The 14,073-nt window shown below is 37.2% G+C and overlaps 1 protein-coding gene across 1 annotated transcript; it reads left to right on the forward strand.

The window, feature by feature from the left end:
• Positions 1–11,139: 11,139 nt before the first annotated feature.
• On the forward strand, positions 11,140–12,447 carry LOC111405235 (ras-related protein RABA6a-like). The gene is made up of 2 exons (XM_023034038.1): positions 11,140–11,501; positions 11,918–12,447. The coding sequence occupies exons 1-2, from the start codon at positions 11,284–11,286 to the stop codon at positions 12,354–12,356; spliced, it is 657 nt and encodes a 218-aa protein (XP_022889806.1). The 5' UTR covers positions 11,140–11,283; the 3' UTR covers positions 12,357–12,447.
• Positions 12,448–14,073: the final 1,626 nt, after the last annotated feature.

The following is a 14,073-nucleotide window of genomic DNA, read 5'->3' on the forward strand; positions in this document are numbered from 1 at the left end:
GCACGAAACAGCATGATTACATAATTTTCATAATTTTTTTAGTACGAGTCCAAAGGTAAGATGTCATTCATATACAAGAAATCAAAAGAATAATAACATAACTCGAACTAGTAATTGAAGGCAATCCAAACGTCTGTGACCAAGAAGAAATGCCCCTAAGCACTCCCCAAAATCATACAAGCAATTCGCCTACAGCATATCCAGTTTCGACCTCAACTTAAAAATAAACGAGGGATGTAGCTAGTAACCCATCAACTAAACAACTGCAAAACCTGAATCCGCACTATAACATCTATATGGCGTCAAAAGTGAAAGCAACGAGGAACTTTCCAGGGTTTTATTCGTTGAGCTCGATTCTTAAAGTTTCATTCTTCAAATTAACATTGATTTGAATAGTAATAGCCTTTCGATGCTCCACATATGGTGTCGGAGGCTGCGTCATGGGTCCATGTGGGTACCGCTTGTCAACCCAATTGGCATAGGCAACAACGTGTCCGTGTTCACGACGTGCAGACATCGGCATTGGCACTACCAGCACCAGTGGCGATAGCACCACTACTACCTATCGCACCACCAGCCCCAGCACCAGTTTTGGTCCTCTCACCTGCACTAACACTTGGAATGCACAAGAAAATGAAGCACAAGCATGAGTACAGGCACAAGCATCAGCACCTGCACCGACTATCTCCAGCCCTCCAGCACCACCTATAGCTCAAGATACTGACGAAACAATACCAACACCATCTCGACAATCACCAGCCCTCCATGCCACCTATTAAGAAGGAAGAAAAAGTGGTTTTGGGGATTTCTCTTTGTGATCAATTGGTTTGGGGCTTTTGGGTTTTGGGACGATTTTTGAAGCGTATTGTTTACGGTTATTAGAGGTTTTAATTTGGTTAAAGTGTATTAATCTAATTTCTTTATTTTTTTAGAGTAATAGGCCTAATTTCCTATTTGAAAGAGTGAGAATTTACGGGCCTAGTCCAGTAATTAAGACTGTGCTAACCCTCATATGGTCGGCCCAAACCCACAAAAAGATAAATGCTTTCACCAATTTTTACTCTGTAACTTCGATCACAATGTGGACTAACCGTGGGGATTGAGTATCAGGCTCGACCGCCTAAATACTAGTTACAAACCAGCTAATTAGCCTTTCTTGAATTAAAAAAGAAAATAGAAAAAATGAAAATGTCATGTGATGTGGTCACTTTTGACAACCTCCCGAGATGTTTCTCCTGAGGACTCACAGGGTCTTACTTATCACATATAGGGCACATAGTCCTCGGGGGTATTACACCCGAGGTCTTGCACTTTGCATATGTCCTCGGGTATCCTTTTGATATACGGGGTTCATGAGTCATTGAGCTCTTCCCTTCATACCAAACACTCTTTGGTCAGGCCCATAAGAAGTCTTACCTTTTAAGGATTATAATCTGATACAAACACCTCAACAAGACTCTTACATCCACTAGAACTCTATGTCAACAATAGCATCATTGGTCATGCAATTATACTACAAATAAAATACTCCTCTCAAGTAGGACTCTATTGGATAAAAACGTCCAACTAATTCAATTCTATTAGGAGTACACTACCTACCACTATAAATATAGGACCCAGGTCCATTATTCAGGTACATCTTTACATGCAATTTCAGCATATATCCTCACATATATTTCCTTTCTGACTTAAGCATCGGAGGGGTGACGAGGACACACATCGTTGCCTTTGTTGCAGGTACCGGAAGGCCTCGTTCGTGCTCTTTCTTGATCCTCATGATCGGGAGATTTACCAGGTACGATTTTTGGTAACATCAGTGGCGTCGTCTGTGGAAGCGCTACCAAAAGTCATGGTCAATACACGTTCAGGTCTTCCTCCAACAAGTTCATCCATACCAAGCAATCCACTTGCTAAAGATCCTCCAACTCCTCAAGAAGAACCATCAGAAATACTAATACCCAAATCGACATTTGTCACCACTAAGCATTTGAGGAACTTTGTCAACAAGTCATTAGCTTGACTCAGCTGCTGAACCCAAGCACCACACCTATACCACTGACCTCGGCACTAGAAAGCAGATTCATGGCCGACGCTCGAGCTCGAGGTTCTGTTTCTATTGTTGACGCTGTTGGGACCTCAGGCATACAACTTACGGGCCCGACCTCAAGGTTGGTCTCTTGAACATCGTGGAAGGTTAGTCCATGTGGAAGAACTAGTAGAGCTCGAGCTCGAGCCTAAACAGAAAAAGTTACTCATGGAACGATCACAACCTGAAGCTTCATTGAAAGTAGTTGTCCCTACCCCCAAGTATGTAGATTGCTTAATTTATGTCCTTTTGGCCTTGCGTGCCCTTAAACAGTTCATTTTTAGAATTCAGGCCAAGTTGTCCTTGAGCACTTACTTTATTGTGATATAGCAGTTTGCTTTTAACTTCGCTTCGTCTTGCAGACATACATTAAGCAAAAGCCCTGCCCCGAGTAGGCACAATATAGCCCTGTCCTGAGCAGACACCATCAAAGCCCTGTTACGAGCAGGCACACAAAGCCCTGCCTCGCGCAAGAACCAAAGCCCTGCCTCGGGCAGGCACACCAAAGCCCTATCAAGAGCAGGCACCACAAAGCCCTGTCCCACGCAGGCACCAAAGCCCTGTCACGATCAGGCACATTAAAGCCCTACCCCGAGCAAGCACCATCAAAACCCTGTCATAAGTAGACACATCAAAGCCCTGCCTCGTATAGGCAGCAAAGCCCTTTCACGAGCAGGCACATCAAAGCCCTACCCCGCACAGGCACCAAAGCCTTGCCCCAAGCAGGCACATCAAAGCCCTGTCCTGAGTAGGCACCTCAAACCCCTGCCCCCGCGCAGGCACCTCAAAGCCTTACCCCTCGCAAGCACCAACACCCTGTCTCACGCAGGTACATCAAAGCCCTGTCATGGGCTGGCACGTCAAAGCCCTGCTTTGAGCAATCACCTCTAAACCTTGCCCCGTGTAAGCACCTCTAAGTTTCGCAATGAATCAAAGTAAAAAACCCGACCATGAGTCTGTCTAGAGCTTTTCAAGCTCAACATATTATCAAATTTATTGAGACACAGCTCAAGGTATTATTTCACGTTGGGCTCGGGGCCTGTCTTCGAGCTCAACACATTGTCTACTCCCAATCACAAGAGCTCGGGATAATTCTCTCACATTGGGCTCGAGCTACGTCCTCGAGTTCAATTCATTAACAATCCCAGCCACACGGGCTCGGGAAATTTTTTCACATTAGGCTCGTGCCTATCCTCGAGCTCAATTCTTTTCCCAAATCCCAGCCAGAAGGGCTCGAGATAATTGTTTCACATTGGGCTCGTGCCTATCCTCAAGCTCAATTCTTTTCCCAAATTCCAGCCAGAAGGGCTCGGGATAATTGTTTCACATTGGGCTAAAGCCTATCCTCTAGCTCAATTCTTTCTCAAATCCCAACTACACGGGCTCGGGATAATTTTTTCACATTGGGCTCGTGCCTATCCTTGAGCTCAATTCTTTTTCCAAATCCCGGCCACAAAGCTCCAGATAATTGTGTCACATTGGGCTTGAGTATGTCCTCGAGCTCAATTCTTTTTCCAAATCCCAGCTCATGCCTACCCTCAAGCTCAATTCTTTCCCAAATCCTAGCCAGAAGGACTCGGGATAATTGTTTCACATTAGGCTCGTGCCTATCCTCCAGCTCAATTCTTTCTCAAATCCCAGCCACACTGGCTCGAGATAATTTTTTCACATTAGGCTCGTGCCTATCCTCGAGCTCAATTCTTTTCCCAAATCCCAGCCACAAAGCTCCAGATAATTGTGTCACATTGGGCTTGAGTATGTCCTCAAGCTCAATTCTTTTTCCAAATCCCAGCTCATGCCTATCCTCAAGCTCAATTCTTTCCCAAATCCCAACCACACGGGCTCGAGATAAATTTTTCACATTGGGCTCTTGCCTATTCTTGAGCTTAATTCTTTTTCCAAATCCCAGCCACAAGAGCTCGGGATGATTGTGTCACATTAAGCTCGAGGGCCTGTCCTCGAGTTCAATCCATTGTCAAATCCTAACCACAAGAGCTCGGGATAAGTCTCTCACATTGGCTTGAGACTATCCTCGAACTCAATACACTGTCTAATCCCAGACGCAAAGGCTAGGGATAATTATTGCACATTGAGTTCGGGCTATGTCTCCTATATAAATCATTGTCTATTCGTCGAGCTCATTCTTTTCAAAGTTTTTAAACAAAGCTCGAGTTCGAGCCTCCTTCTTTCAAAATTTTTAACAAGGTAGGGATCAAGCCCTTCCTTTCAAAATTTATGAGCTCGTGGTTGAGCTCTCCTTTTTCAAAATTTTTAACGAAGATAGGGTCTAGACCTTTCAAAATTTTATCAACGTTGGGGTCGAGCCCTTTCCCTTCAAATTTTTAATAATGTAGGGGTCGAGCACATTCAATTTTTCTAAAAGAAGATTGATAAAGAGCTCATTCCTTTCCAAATTTTCAAAGTCGTTGAAACTTAATATCCTAGGTCCATGCGCTCAAGTGGCGATCAACTCGTCACGAGCATGCTACCTCTAGGCATGATCATGCCTAACTCTTTAGCATGACCATGCCTAATCCATAACATCAACATGCCAACTTCTAGGCATGAGCATGATCACTTTTTGGCATGAGCTTGCCAACTTCTAAGTATGAGCATGACCATGCCTAATCCATAGCATCAACATGCCAATTTCTAGGCATGAGCATGACCACTTTTTGGAATGAGCTTGCCAACTTCTAAGCATGAGCATGACCACTTCTTGGCATGAGCTCTCGCCAACTTCTAAGTATGAGCATACCCATCACCATACATGCTTGTCTATCTCATCCAAAAACTTGCATATCACGCAAACCTCTGACATGGATGCACGGGGGCCAATTGTGTGGTCACTTTTGGCAACCTTCCGAGATGTTTCTCCCGAGAACTCATAGGGTCTTGCTCATCACATATAGGGGTACATAGTCCTCGGGGGTATTACACCCAAGGTCTTGCACTTTGCATATGTCCTCGGGTATCATTTCGAAATACGGGGTTCATGAGTCCTTGAGCTCTTTCCTTCATACCGAACACCCTTTGGTCAGGCCCATAAGAAGTCTTACCTTCTAAGGATTATAATCTGATACAAACACCTCAACAAGACTCTTACGTCCACTAGAATTCTATGTCAACAATAGCATCATTGGTCATACAATTATATTACAAATAAAATACTTCTCTCAAGTAGGACTCTATTGGATAAGAACGTCCAACTAATTCAATCATACTAGGAGTACACTACCTACCACTATAAATACAGGACCCAGTTCCATTATTCAGGTACGTCTTTACATGCAATTTCAGCATATATCCTCACTTATACTTTCCTTCTAGCTCAAGCATCGGAGGGGCGACGAGGACACACCTCGTTGCCTTTGTTGCAAGTACCGAAAGGCCTCGTTCATGCTCTTTCTCAGTCCTCATGCTTAGAAGATCTACCAGATACGATTTTTGGTAGCATCATATGTAGGGATGACAAAAAAATCCATTAAACCCAAAACTCACGAGGCCCCGTCCTAAACGGGACGAGTAATACGCGCTTAATTAGGTAACAGGTTGGGTATGGAATGGGAGACTTAGACCCGACTCGGGTGTGGGACAGGGACGGGTAACAAGGCACCCGCCTCGTTTAATCTTTAAAAATTAAAACTAAAAAAGAAGAAGTTAAGATGCCAACTGCCAAGCACAACATTATTTGTAATTGTAACTCTTAAGTGGCCCACTTCCTAGACTTTAGTTTCCTACTAAGCCATAAGCCATAAGGCAGTAAATAAAACTTACAGCAACCATGTTACCCATCTTCCATCATTTAGTGATTAGGGTTGCCGACTTGTAGTTACCATGACTTCTTCACGTCACCGCCCACTGGCCACTCAGAGTCTCAATCACTCTTGCTGTCTCTCACTTTTGCTCAAGTCTGACCTAGGTAATTTAACAATATCTCAAGCCCTTCATCTTCTCCAATCTTCATGCTATCTTCTCTAGGTTAGAATGTTGGTACAGTAAATTTTTTGCATGGGACAAATTACTTAATCTCTGTCTCTCTATTTCTCAATACAATTATTGAATCCACAGAGATTGAGCTCTTATATATTAACAAATTAACTTTCATGGAAGTAACTATCGGACTGTAAATAGTTGCATATTACTTAAGTTTCTGATATGAAAGGTCGAAGACAATTTGTTATGAAGAATTAAAGATAATAAGAGAACAGTGATTGAATTCACCTGTGTTTTAGCTGAATATGATCCTCTAGCAAATATGTCAGACGAGGTTGTCTCCTCGGGCATCTCATGTGTATAAGGTTTTGATTGAGGGCTAAAGGTTCCAGTCAATTCTTTGGTACTGTCCATTGAAATAATGTTCGTGAAAGGGTAAATTTTATCAAAAACTTCAACAAGTCCATATATATTCAACTAGAAACACATAATTTGAGGAAAGAGAACCTTTGATGCCAGTTTTCCAAACAGTGTTCCTCTACTTGAGGCCTGAAACAATATTGTTGCTGACCTCGAATGTAAATTTAAGGCTGTAAAGATACCCTCTTTCTATTTTCAAATGTCTGGATTACAGCATTATACATCCATATCGAGCATTGAAAGTACTCCAGCACGATCAAGTGATAATCCATCCCATGAAGACTTACCTAATCAAATAAATACACAACAAGATCCAATAGACTTGTGTAATGAGGAAGAGGATAGTAGACAAGGTAAGAAAAGAAAATTGACTTTGGTAGTATGGAACTACTTCAAAAAAAAGGTCATTAAGGGGGGGAGACAAGGCAATTTGTAACTATTATGAAAGAAAACTAGGGGCTAAAAGTAAGAATGGGACAAAACATTTGCACGAACATATGAAAAGATACCCTCGTCGAAATCAAAAAAATATTAAGCAAGCAATATTGAATCCATTGAAGGAAGCATGTGGAAGGGTTTCACTGGGTACTTACTCTTTTGATCAAGATAATGCTCAGAAAGAACTTGGAAAAATGATAATCCTGCATGAGTATCCTCTTTCAATGGTTGAGCACATTGGATTTAGAAGATTCACGAATACTTTACAACCATTATTTAAGAACGTTTCTTGTAACACTATAAAGAATGATAGTTTGAAAATGTATGATTATGATAAATTGAAAGTGATGAGCTTAGTGGAGAGGAACAATAGTAAAATTACAGTCACTACAGACATGTGGACTTCCAATCAGAATAAAGGATTCATGGCCATCACCGCATGTTTTATAGATGATGCTTGGAGACTTCAAAGTCGTATTATGAGGTACTTATCTTGTATGAAATTAATTTAGCTTATTGTTATATAATATTTAAATTAATTTTTGTCGTATCAATGTTATTTTTATATATTGGATACAGGTTCATATATGTGCCGTGTCTGCACACGTCTGAGGCATTGAGTATATCGTTGATGGATTGCTTATTGGATTGGAATATTGATCGTAAGTTGTCTACTTTGACTGTCGATAATTTTACTACAAATGATGCCATGATCAATATTCTTTTAGATAAACTTTCTGGTAGTTCACTTCTGCTAAATGGTGAATTTTTTTCATATGCGTTGTTGTGCACACATATTGAACTTGATGGTTAAAGATGGTTTAGAGATCATTAGCTCGAGTGTTGAGAAAATTCGTGATATTGTTGCATATTGGACAACAACTACAAAAAGATTAGAGAAATTTGAGACTTCAGAACGTCAATTGAAAATTTCTTGTTCCAAAAAGTTAGCACTAGATTGCAAAACGAGGTGGAACTCTACCTATTTAATGCTTCACAGTGCTTTACAATATATAGTGATGCAGATTGGAATTTGGCGAAAGAGATGTGTGAAAGGTTGGAGGTGTTTTTTGAGGCGACTGAAATATTTGTGGGACCAAGTACCCAACATCCAATCTTTATTTTTCTAATATTTGTGAGATAAAGTTTTCAATTTATGATTGGATGAAATCTCCTTATGATGAAATCAGAATGATGGCTTCAAGTATGATTGAAAAGTTTGAAAAATATTGGAGTGAGATTCGTGGAATTTTGGCAGTAGCTAATGTGCTGGATCCAAGATTTAAAATAAAGTTGGTTGAATATTATTTTCCAATGATTTATGGAAATGAATTTTCGGATCTTGAGATTCAAAATGTTAGAAGATTTTGTCAAAAACTTCTAAATGAGTACAAAATAAAACATGGATCAAGTGGTAATATGACCGAATCTTCAAATGGAACTAAGATAATTACTAATATGAGCAAAAAGGATCGGTTGGCACAATTTGATTTATTTGTTTCTAATACTACTAGTATTGATGCTATGAAATCAGAGCTTGACACTTTCTTAGACGAGTCTGTACTGCCTAGATTGATTGATTTTGATATATTGGGATGGTGGAATACAAATTCAATAAAATATCCTCTTTTGGTAAAAGTTTCAAGAGATATTTTAGCCATTCCAGTATCTACTTTGGTGTCAGAGTCTACAATCAGTACCAGTGGTAAATTTGTTAGTCCACACAGAAATATGCTTCATCCAAAGACTTTGAAACCTTTAATGTGTGCTCAAGATTGGTTATGGTCTGACATTCATGGTACCATAAATATAACTATCTATGTTTTTTTATAATTGTTATTTATGTTATTTCTTTATTACTAACTAGTTTTATTTTTTCATAGAACATTTGTCGCCTACATCATATTTTGGGTGTTGTACAAAATTAAGTGACATGGATATTGAAGAGGAGGTCAATTGATTTTCCTTTAGATGGACTTGAGTAATAAATAGTTAGATATATCATTTTTCTAACTAATACACTTCTTCAGTCATCAATTTTTAAGGAGTCAGATATAGACATTTCAGAAGAAGATGCCAGCTCTTGAAGATCTACAACATGAAGTGTTGCATTATGCTATGTTTCTCTACAAGCTACATCGTAATTTATCCAATAATTTGCACAATTAGAATATATTGGACATATTTTTAGTTGAGTGAATGTATTGTTTGTGGATTTAAGTTATGGTAAAAGACAATTATTTTGGCATTGGTGATTTGATTTTCATTTCAAGATTGAGAAGATATTTGACGTTGAACAGTTCAAAATATTGCTTAATGAATTCCTTCAATTTTACTACAACTCTTCCTCTGTTGTTGTGTAACAAGGATTATGTTAAACTTCAAGTTCTCAAAGTTTTTGAGCAGAGTAAGGAGAATTGACGTAATATTTGTCAAAATATTATATTATTACAAAGGGCACTAAATTTAGAATATATTAAAAATTGAATTAAAATGGGTCAGTAAATGGGTAGAGACCCCACTTCGCTCCCGCCCCACTCCCAACCCGTCCCCGACTTAAATGGGTATGGGGCAGGAAACTATCTAGTGGGGCAGGGTGGGCAAAGGTGCCCCGACTCATACCCGCCCGATTGTCATCCCTATCATCATGTGTTTTGTAAGGTAATGAAATGACTCAAGTTTTCAGCAATTTTTTTTTTTTTTTTTTTTTTTTTTTAAATCAACCCAGCATTGATCGGTTGAAGGTAAGGTTAAAGGATAGATGATCGAATTGGACTTTGTACCAGTTTTTGAAAAGCATAAACAAATAGAGGGGAAAAAAAAACTTATTTTTAGAAAAGGAGTCGAGTAAGCCGATCTCAAACATTCGTCTAAATGAATCAACCAAATTTGTTACTCTGATATGGATTTCATTGATATAATGCTTTATATGTAATCGAATCGAATTCTTAACAAGTTCATATTTTTCCAACTGAATTGACGTTCATTCCGCTTGATTATTATGAGATTTGGTTCTAAGGAGAGAGAATTGATTTCAAAGAAATATTTTGAACTTCATTACCAAACACGTGGGACTTGGTGGCATAGGCCCATCGAACTACCTAATGTGTTTTCCTATTTTGATTCTAACTTTCCAAAAGGGACGATTATCCATTTATTTTTTTTGAATACCCAGTTTCGTCAAACTAAATCCTGGACTTCTAGTCACCGGCCCCTCAGTGACTCGAGGAGGTAAATCGCAGGTTATGCCCTTGTTGACTCCCAAGTTCCCACTTGATTTATACTCCTGACCCCAAGAGAATCCTCCTCACTACGTTGATCAGGAATCGAACTCTCCACGCTGAGGTTGCAAGCCCACCATAGTGATTGTTCCACCAACTCGGATGTGCGTTGGGGGGCTCGATTATCCATTTATTACTTTATTGTTAGCTAACTATAATTACTAACAATTGACATGACATTAGCCTTTGATAAGCTTGCTGTTGGGTCACCATACAGTTAAGGATTTCCAATTTCTGATGGTCCTCATTGACCATCGATACATAAACAAATGGTAGGTTGACATTTGGACGAATTTGATTGGGTTTTTAGGAAAATTGTGATATGCTCAATCTAATTAACAAAATGGGGTCATCCAGAACTCAAGTGGGCTTTCCATATTTGTTTACTAGAAAATTGCACCCTTGGTACTCAATCTATTGTTTAGAAAGCAAGTTTTGTTCAATCTTTAAAAATTAACAAATTGGTTCTCAACCTTTCAACGATAATTGACTATCAGACTCCAATACGAAAACCGTCAAAAATGAATATAACCATTTATTTTCATTTTGCTAATCCCTTGGCATAATGAAAATCAAATTGTTATATTTTGTCATTACTACAACATGACGTAAATGATTTTGGATTCACAATATTTCTCTACAAGTATTGGATTCAAACTTTTCATTTTCAAGCCCCATCCACGTGCCTTCGAATTGTCGTTAGACACCCATAAAACTTGATTTGCTTCATTCGCAAGTCAGGGAAAACTATCTTTAAAAAATTAGACATATGAGACCCACATGATGATTCACATGGATTTGGACATGTTCTCTAATGGAGACGGATTGTTACACATTGATGACAAAATTGCTATATTTCTAAGGTTGGGGACCAAAGCTACTAGAGTATTAGTTTGAAGACCAATTGTGCAAATTTCCCCTTTATCTAATTAGGAAACACCATGTCTTTATCAATCTCATCACATGGACTCAATTAACTTTGATATCCAATTCAGAAGGAGTTCTCATGAAACTGCTTTATAATTTATATAGCTAATTATTACATGAAAGCATGCCGATGGTACTCGTATTGTTCCTTATATCTTTCAAATTCAACTTCTGTAAACTATTCAACTTGTGCATATGGCAAATTCATTTCAAGAAGAGTGTGATTACCTGTTCAAGGCTGTTCTTATCGGGGATTCAGCGGTTGGGAAGTCCAATCTTCTTTCAAGATTTGCTAGAAATGAATTTCACTTAGACTCCAAGCCAACCATTGGAGTCGAATTCGCTTATCGGAATATTCAAATGGGAGATAAGCTCATCAAGGCTCAGATTTGGGATACTGCTGGCCAAGAAAGGTTATATCTTCCTCTTTCTTCATCACTTCACATATTTTTTTCATCACGTCTGAGTAACAATAACCAAAGTCTAATTCTCAATAAATTCGGGATCAATCCTGTTCGACTAATTCCTATATATAGTGAAAGTGTCTGCAGAACTTTGATCATACGAACATAAAACTAAGATTTATTGAAAATTAGTGAAGATTTTTTACAGTCATGATGAATTCATTTGCAAAGGAAGTTTTCAAGACAACTTCATGATCCATTCAATGGTTTATGGTAACAAAACCATGTCTTTTAATTTCTATGTAGAAAAAGGGGTTATGAGTGGTCCATGTGGCCAAGTTTAGGTATTCAAGCTCGACCATATGGTAGGTGCAAAAGTGGGAATAATACAACAGTCCTAATGTGAAAAGCGATATCTTGTGCAGATTTAAAGCCATTACAAGTTCATATTACCGTGGAGCTCTAGGCGCCTTACTAGTCTACGACACAACTAGGAGGGCAACGTTCGAGAATTTGAAGAAATGGTTGCACGAGCTACGTGAATTTGCTAGCCCCGACATGGTTATTGTTCTTTTGGGCAACAAATCTGATTTGAGTCACTCTAGAGAAGTTAATGTAGAAGAGGGACAGAGCTTGGCTCAGGAGGAAAATCTTTTCTTTATGGAAACATCTGCTAGAGAAAATGTGAATGTGGAAGAGGCATTTCTTCAAATGGTTGGTGGAATATTTGAAATTGCCAGTCAAAAAAGTCTTCAAAATAAGACAAATGAAGCAACTAATCCAACACTTCAAGGAAAAAAAGAGATAATTTACGTTGACGAAGTATCGGCCACTAAACGAACTAATAATTGTTGTTCATATTGAACTAATTCACATTTGTTTATGTTGGACACATGTATAAATGGAAGGTGTATTTTGATTGATATTATAAAATGAACAACGTTTTACGATGTGGGTCTATTATGCCTCTGTTTGGCTTCCATTAAAACTCTTTAATTTAATTAAAAAAAATCTATCTCTTATTTACAATTACAAAATTTTCAATAAAATAATATTACACATAAATCGAAATTTTTTTATTCTTTTACAACCATCAATTTTTCAAAAACATATCATTCTTACCATTATAAATCCAAATAATGAGGGGCCAAACAAAGGCTATAATCCTCCTTGATTACCTTGACTCGTTGACACATAAATAGTGAAACCGGTCAACGCAGTAAACAATATTGATGTATAGTCCATATATATATGTGTGTGTGTGTATGTAAATTTGTGATTTAATTGAGAGCACGTTTTGTCATTTTTCCAAGATAACTCGAGCTTGAATGGGAATGGTATCTTCGTTAAAGAGCAAAGTTAAGTGCCACGAACTCAAAATACATTATTTAGTTTTATGAAGTGAAAATAGGAATGAATGAAAAAAGTTTATGGTGTTTGGTTTGCTATTTTCAATTAAAAATAAATTGCAAAAAAAAAAAAAAAAGAATAAATTTTTAGCATAAAACTCAAAACATATTTTTAACCGTTTGAATATTTTTAGTGAAAATTCTAAAAACACTTAAAATATTGCAACACTCAGCTTTAATGATAATGGTACCTTCGTTAAAGAGCAAAGTTAAGTACCACGAACTCAAAATACATTATTTAGTTTTATGAAGTGAAAATAGGAATGAACAGAAAAAAGTTTATGGAGAGTTTGGTTTGCTATTTTCAAACTATTTTCACTTAAAAGTATTTTTTCGAAAACAAGGATAAATTTATAACGTGAAACTCAAAAAACATTTTTAACATTTTGAATATTTTTAGCGAAAATTCTGAAAACACTTAAAATATGGGAGAACAAGCATTTAAATTAAATTTTTATTTAAATAAAATTTTAACAAATAAAATTATAAAATTCAAAATAAAATATAAAATTCCAAAAACTAAAATGAAATTTCTGAAAAAAAAATTTAGAAAAAATAATAAAAATAGTTCTAACGAATGATTATTTATATACAAATTTTAAAAAATATAAATGAACATAGACAAAAATATTTTAAGTCCACACCATTAATTTTTTATTTTTATTTCTTATATTTTAAAATTGATTTATTGTTTTCTATAATTTTTTAGCGAGAAAAAATATTATACGATTCATCGACTTTAAATGTTTATAATATCTGACAATATATTAACATAAAATTATTTTATAGTTACAAGATAATCAAATTTAATGAAATAAAATTTCATTAAATAATTCTTCAAAATTTCAGACCAAACATGTTTTTTATTTTTAATTTTGAGAAATAATCTTTCAAAATGACAATCAAAACACGTTTTTTGAAATTTTAAAACAAAAAATAGAAAATGAACTCGAAATTCAAAATTGAAAACCGAAACATAAACCAAATAGGCCCTTAAAGTTTTTTGACTATCTTGAAACGATTCAAAGTTCAGGTGCTAAAGAGAATGATAGTGTAAAGTTTGGGTCACGAACTCAAAATACATTATTTAGTTTTATGAAGTGATAATAATGGAAAAAAGCTCAGTTTTTCTGACGGTTTTGAAACAATTGAACATTTAAGTGCTAATCAAA

The sequence above is a fragment of the Olea europaea genome, chromosome 12, assembly GCF_002742605.1.
Source record: "Olea europaea var. sylvestris chromosome 12, O_europaea_v1, whole genome shotgun sequence".
In the NCBI taxonomy this organism is placed as follows: domain Eukaryota; kingdom Viridiplantae; phylum Streptophyta; class Magnoliopsida; order Lamiales; family Oleaceae; genus Olea; species Olea europaea.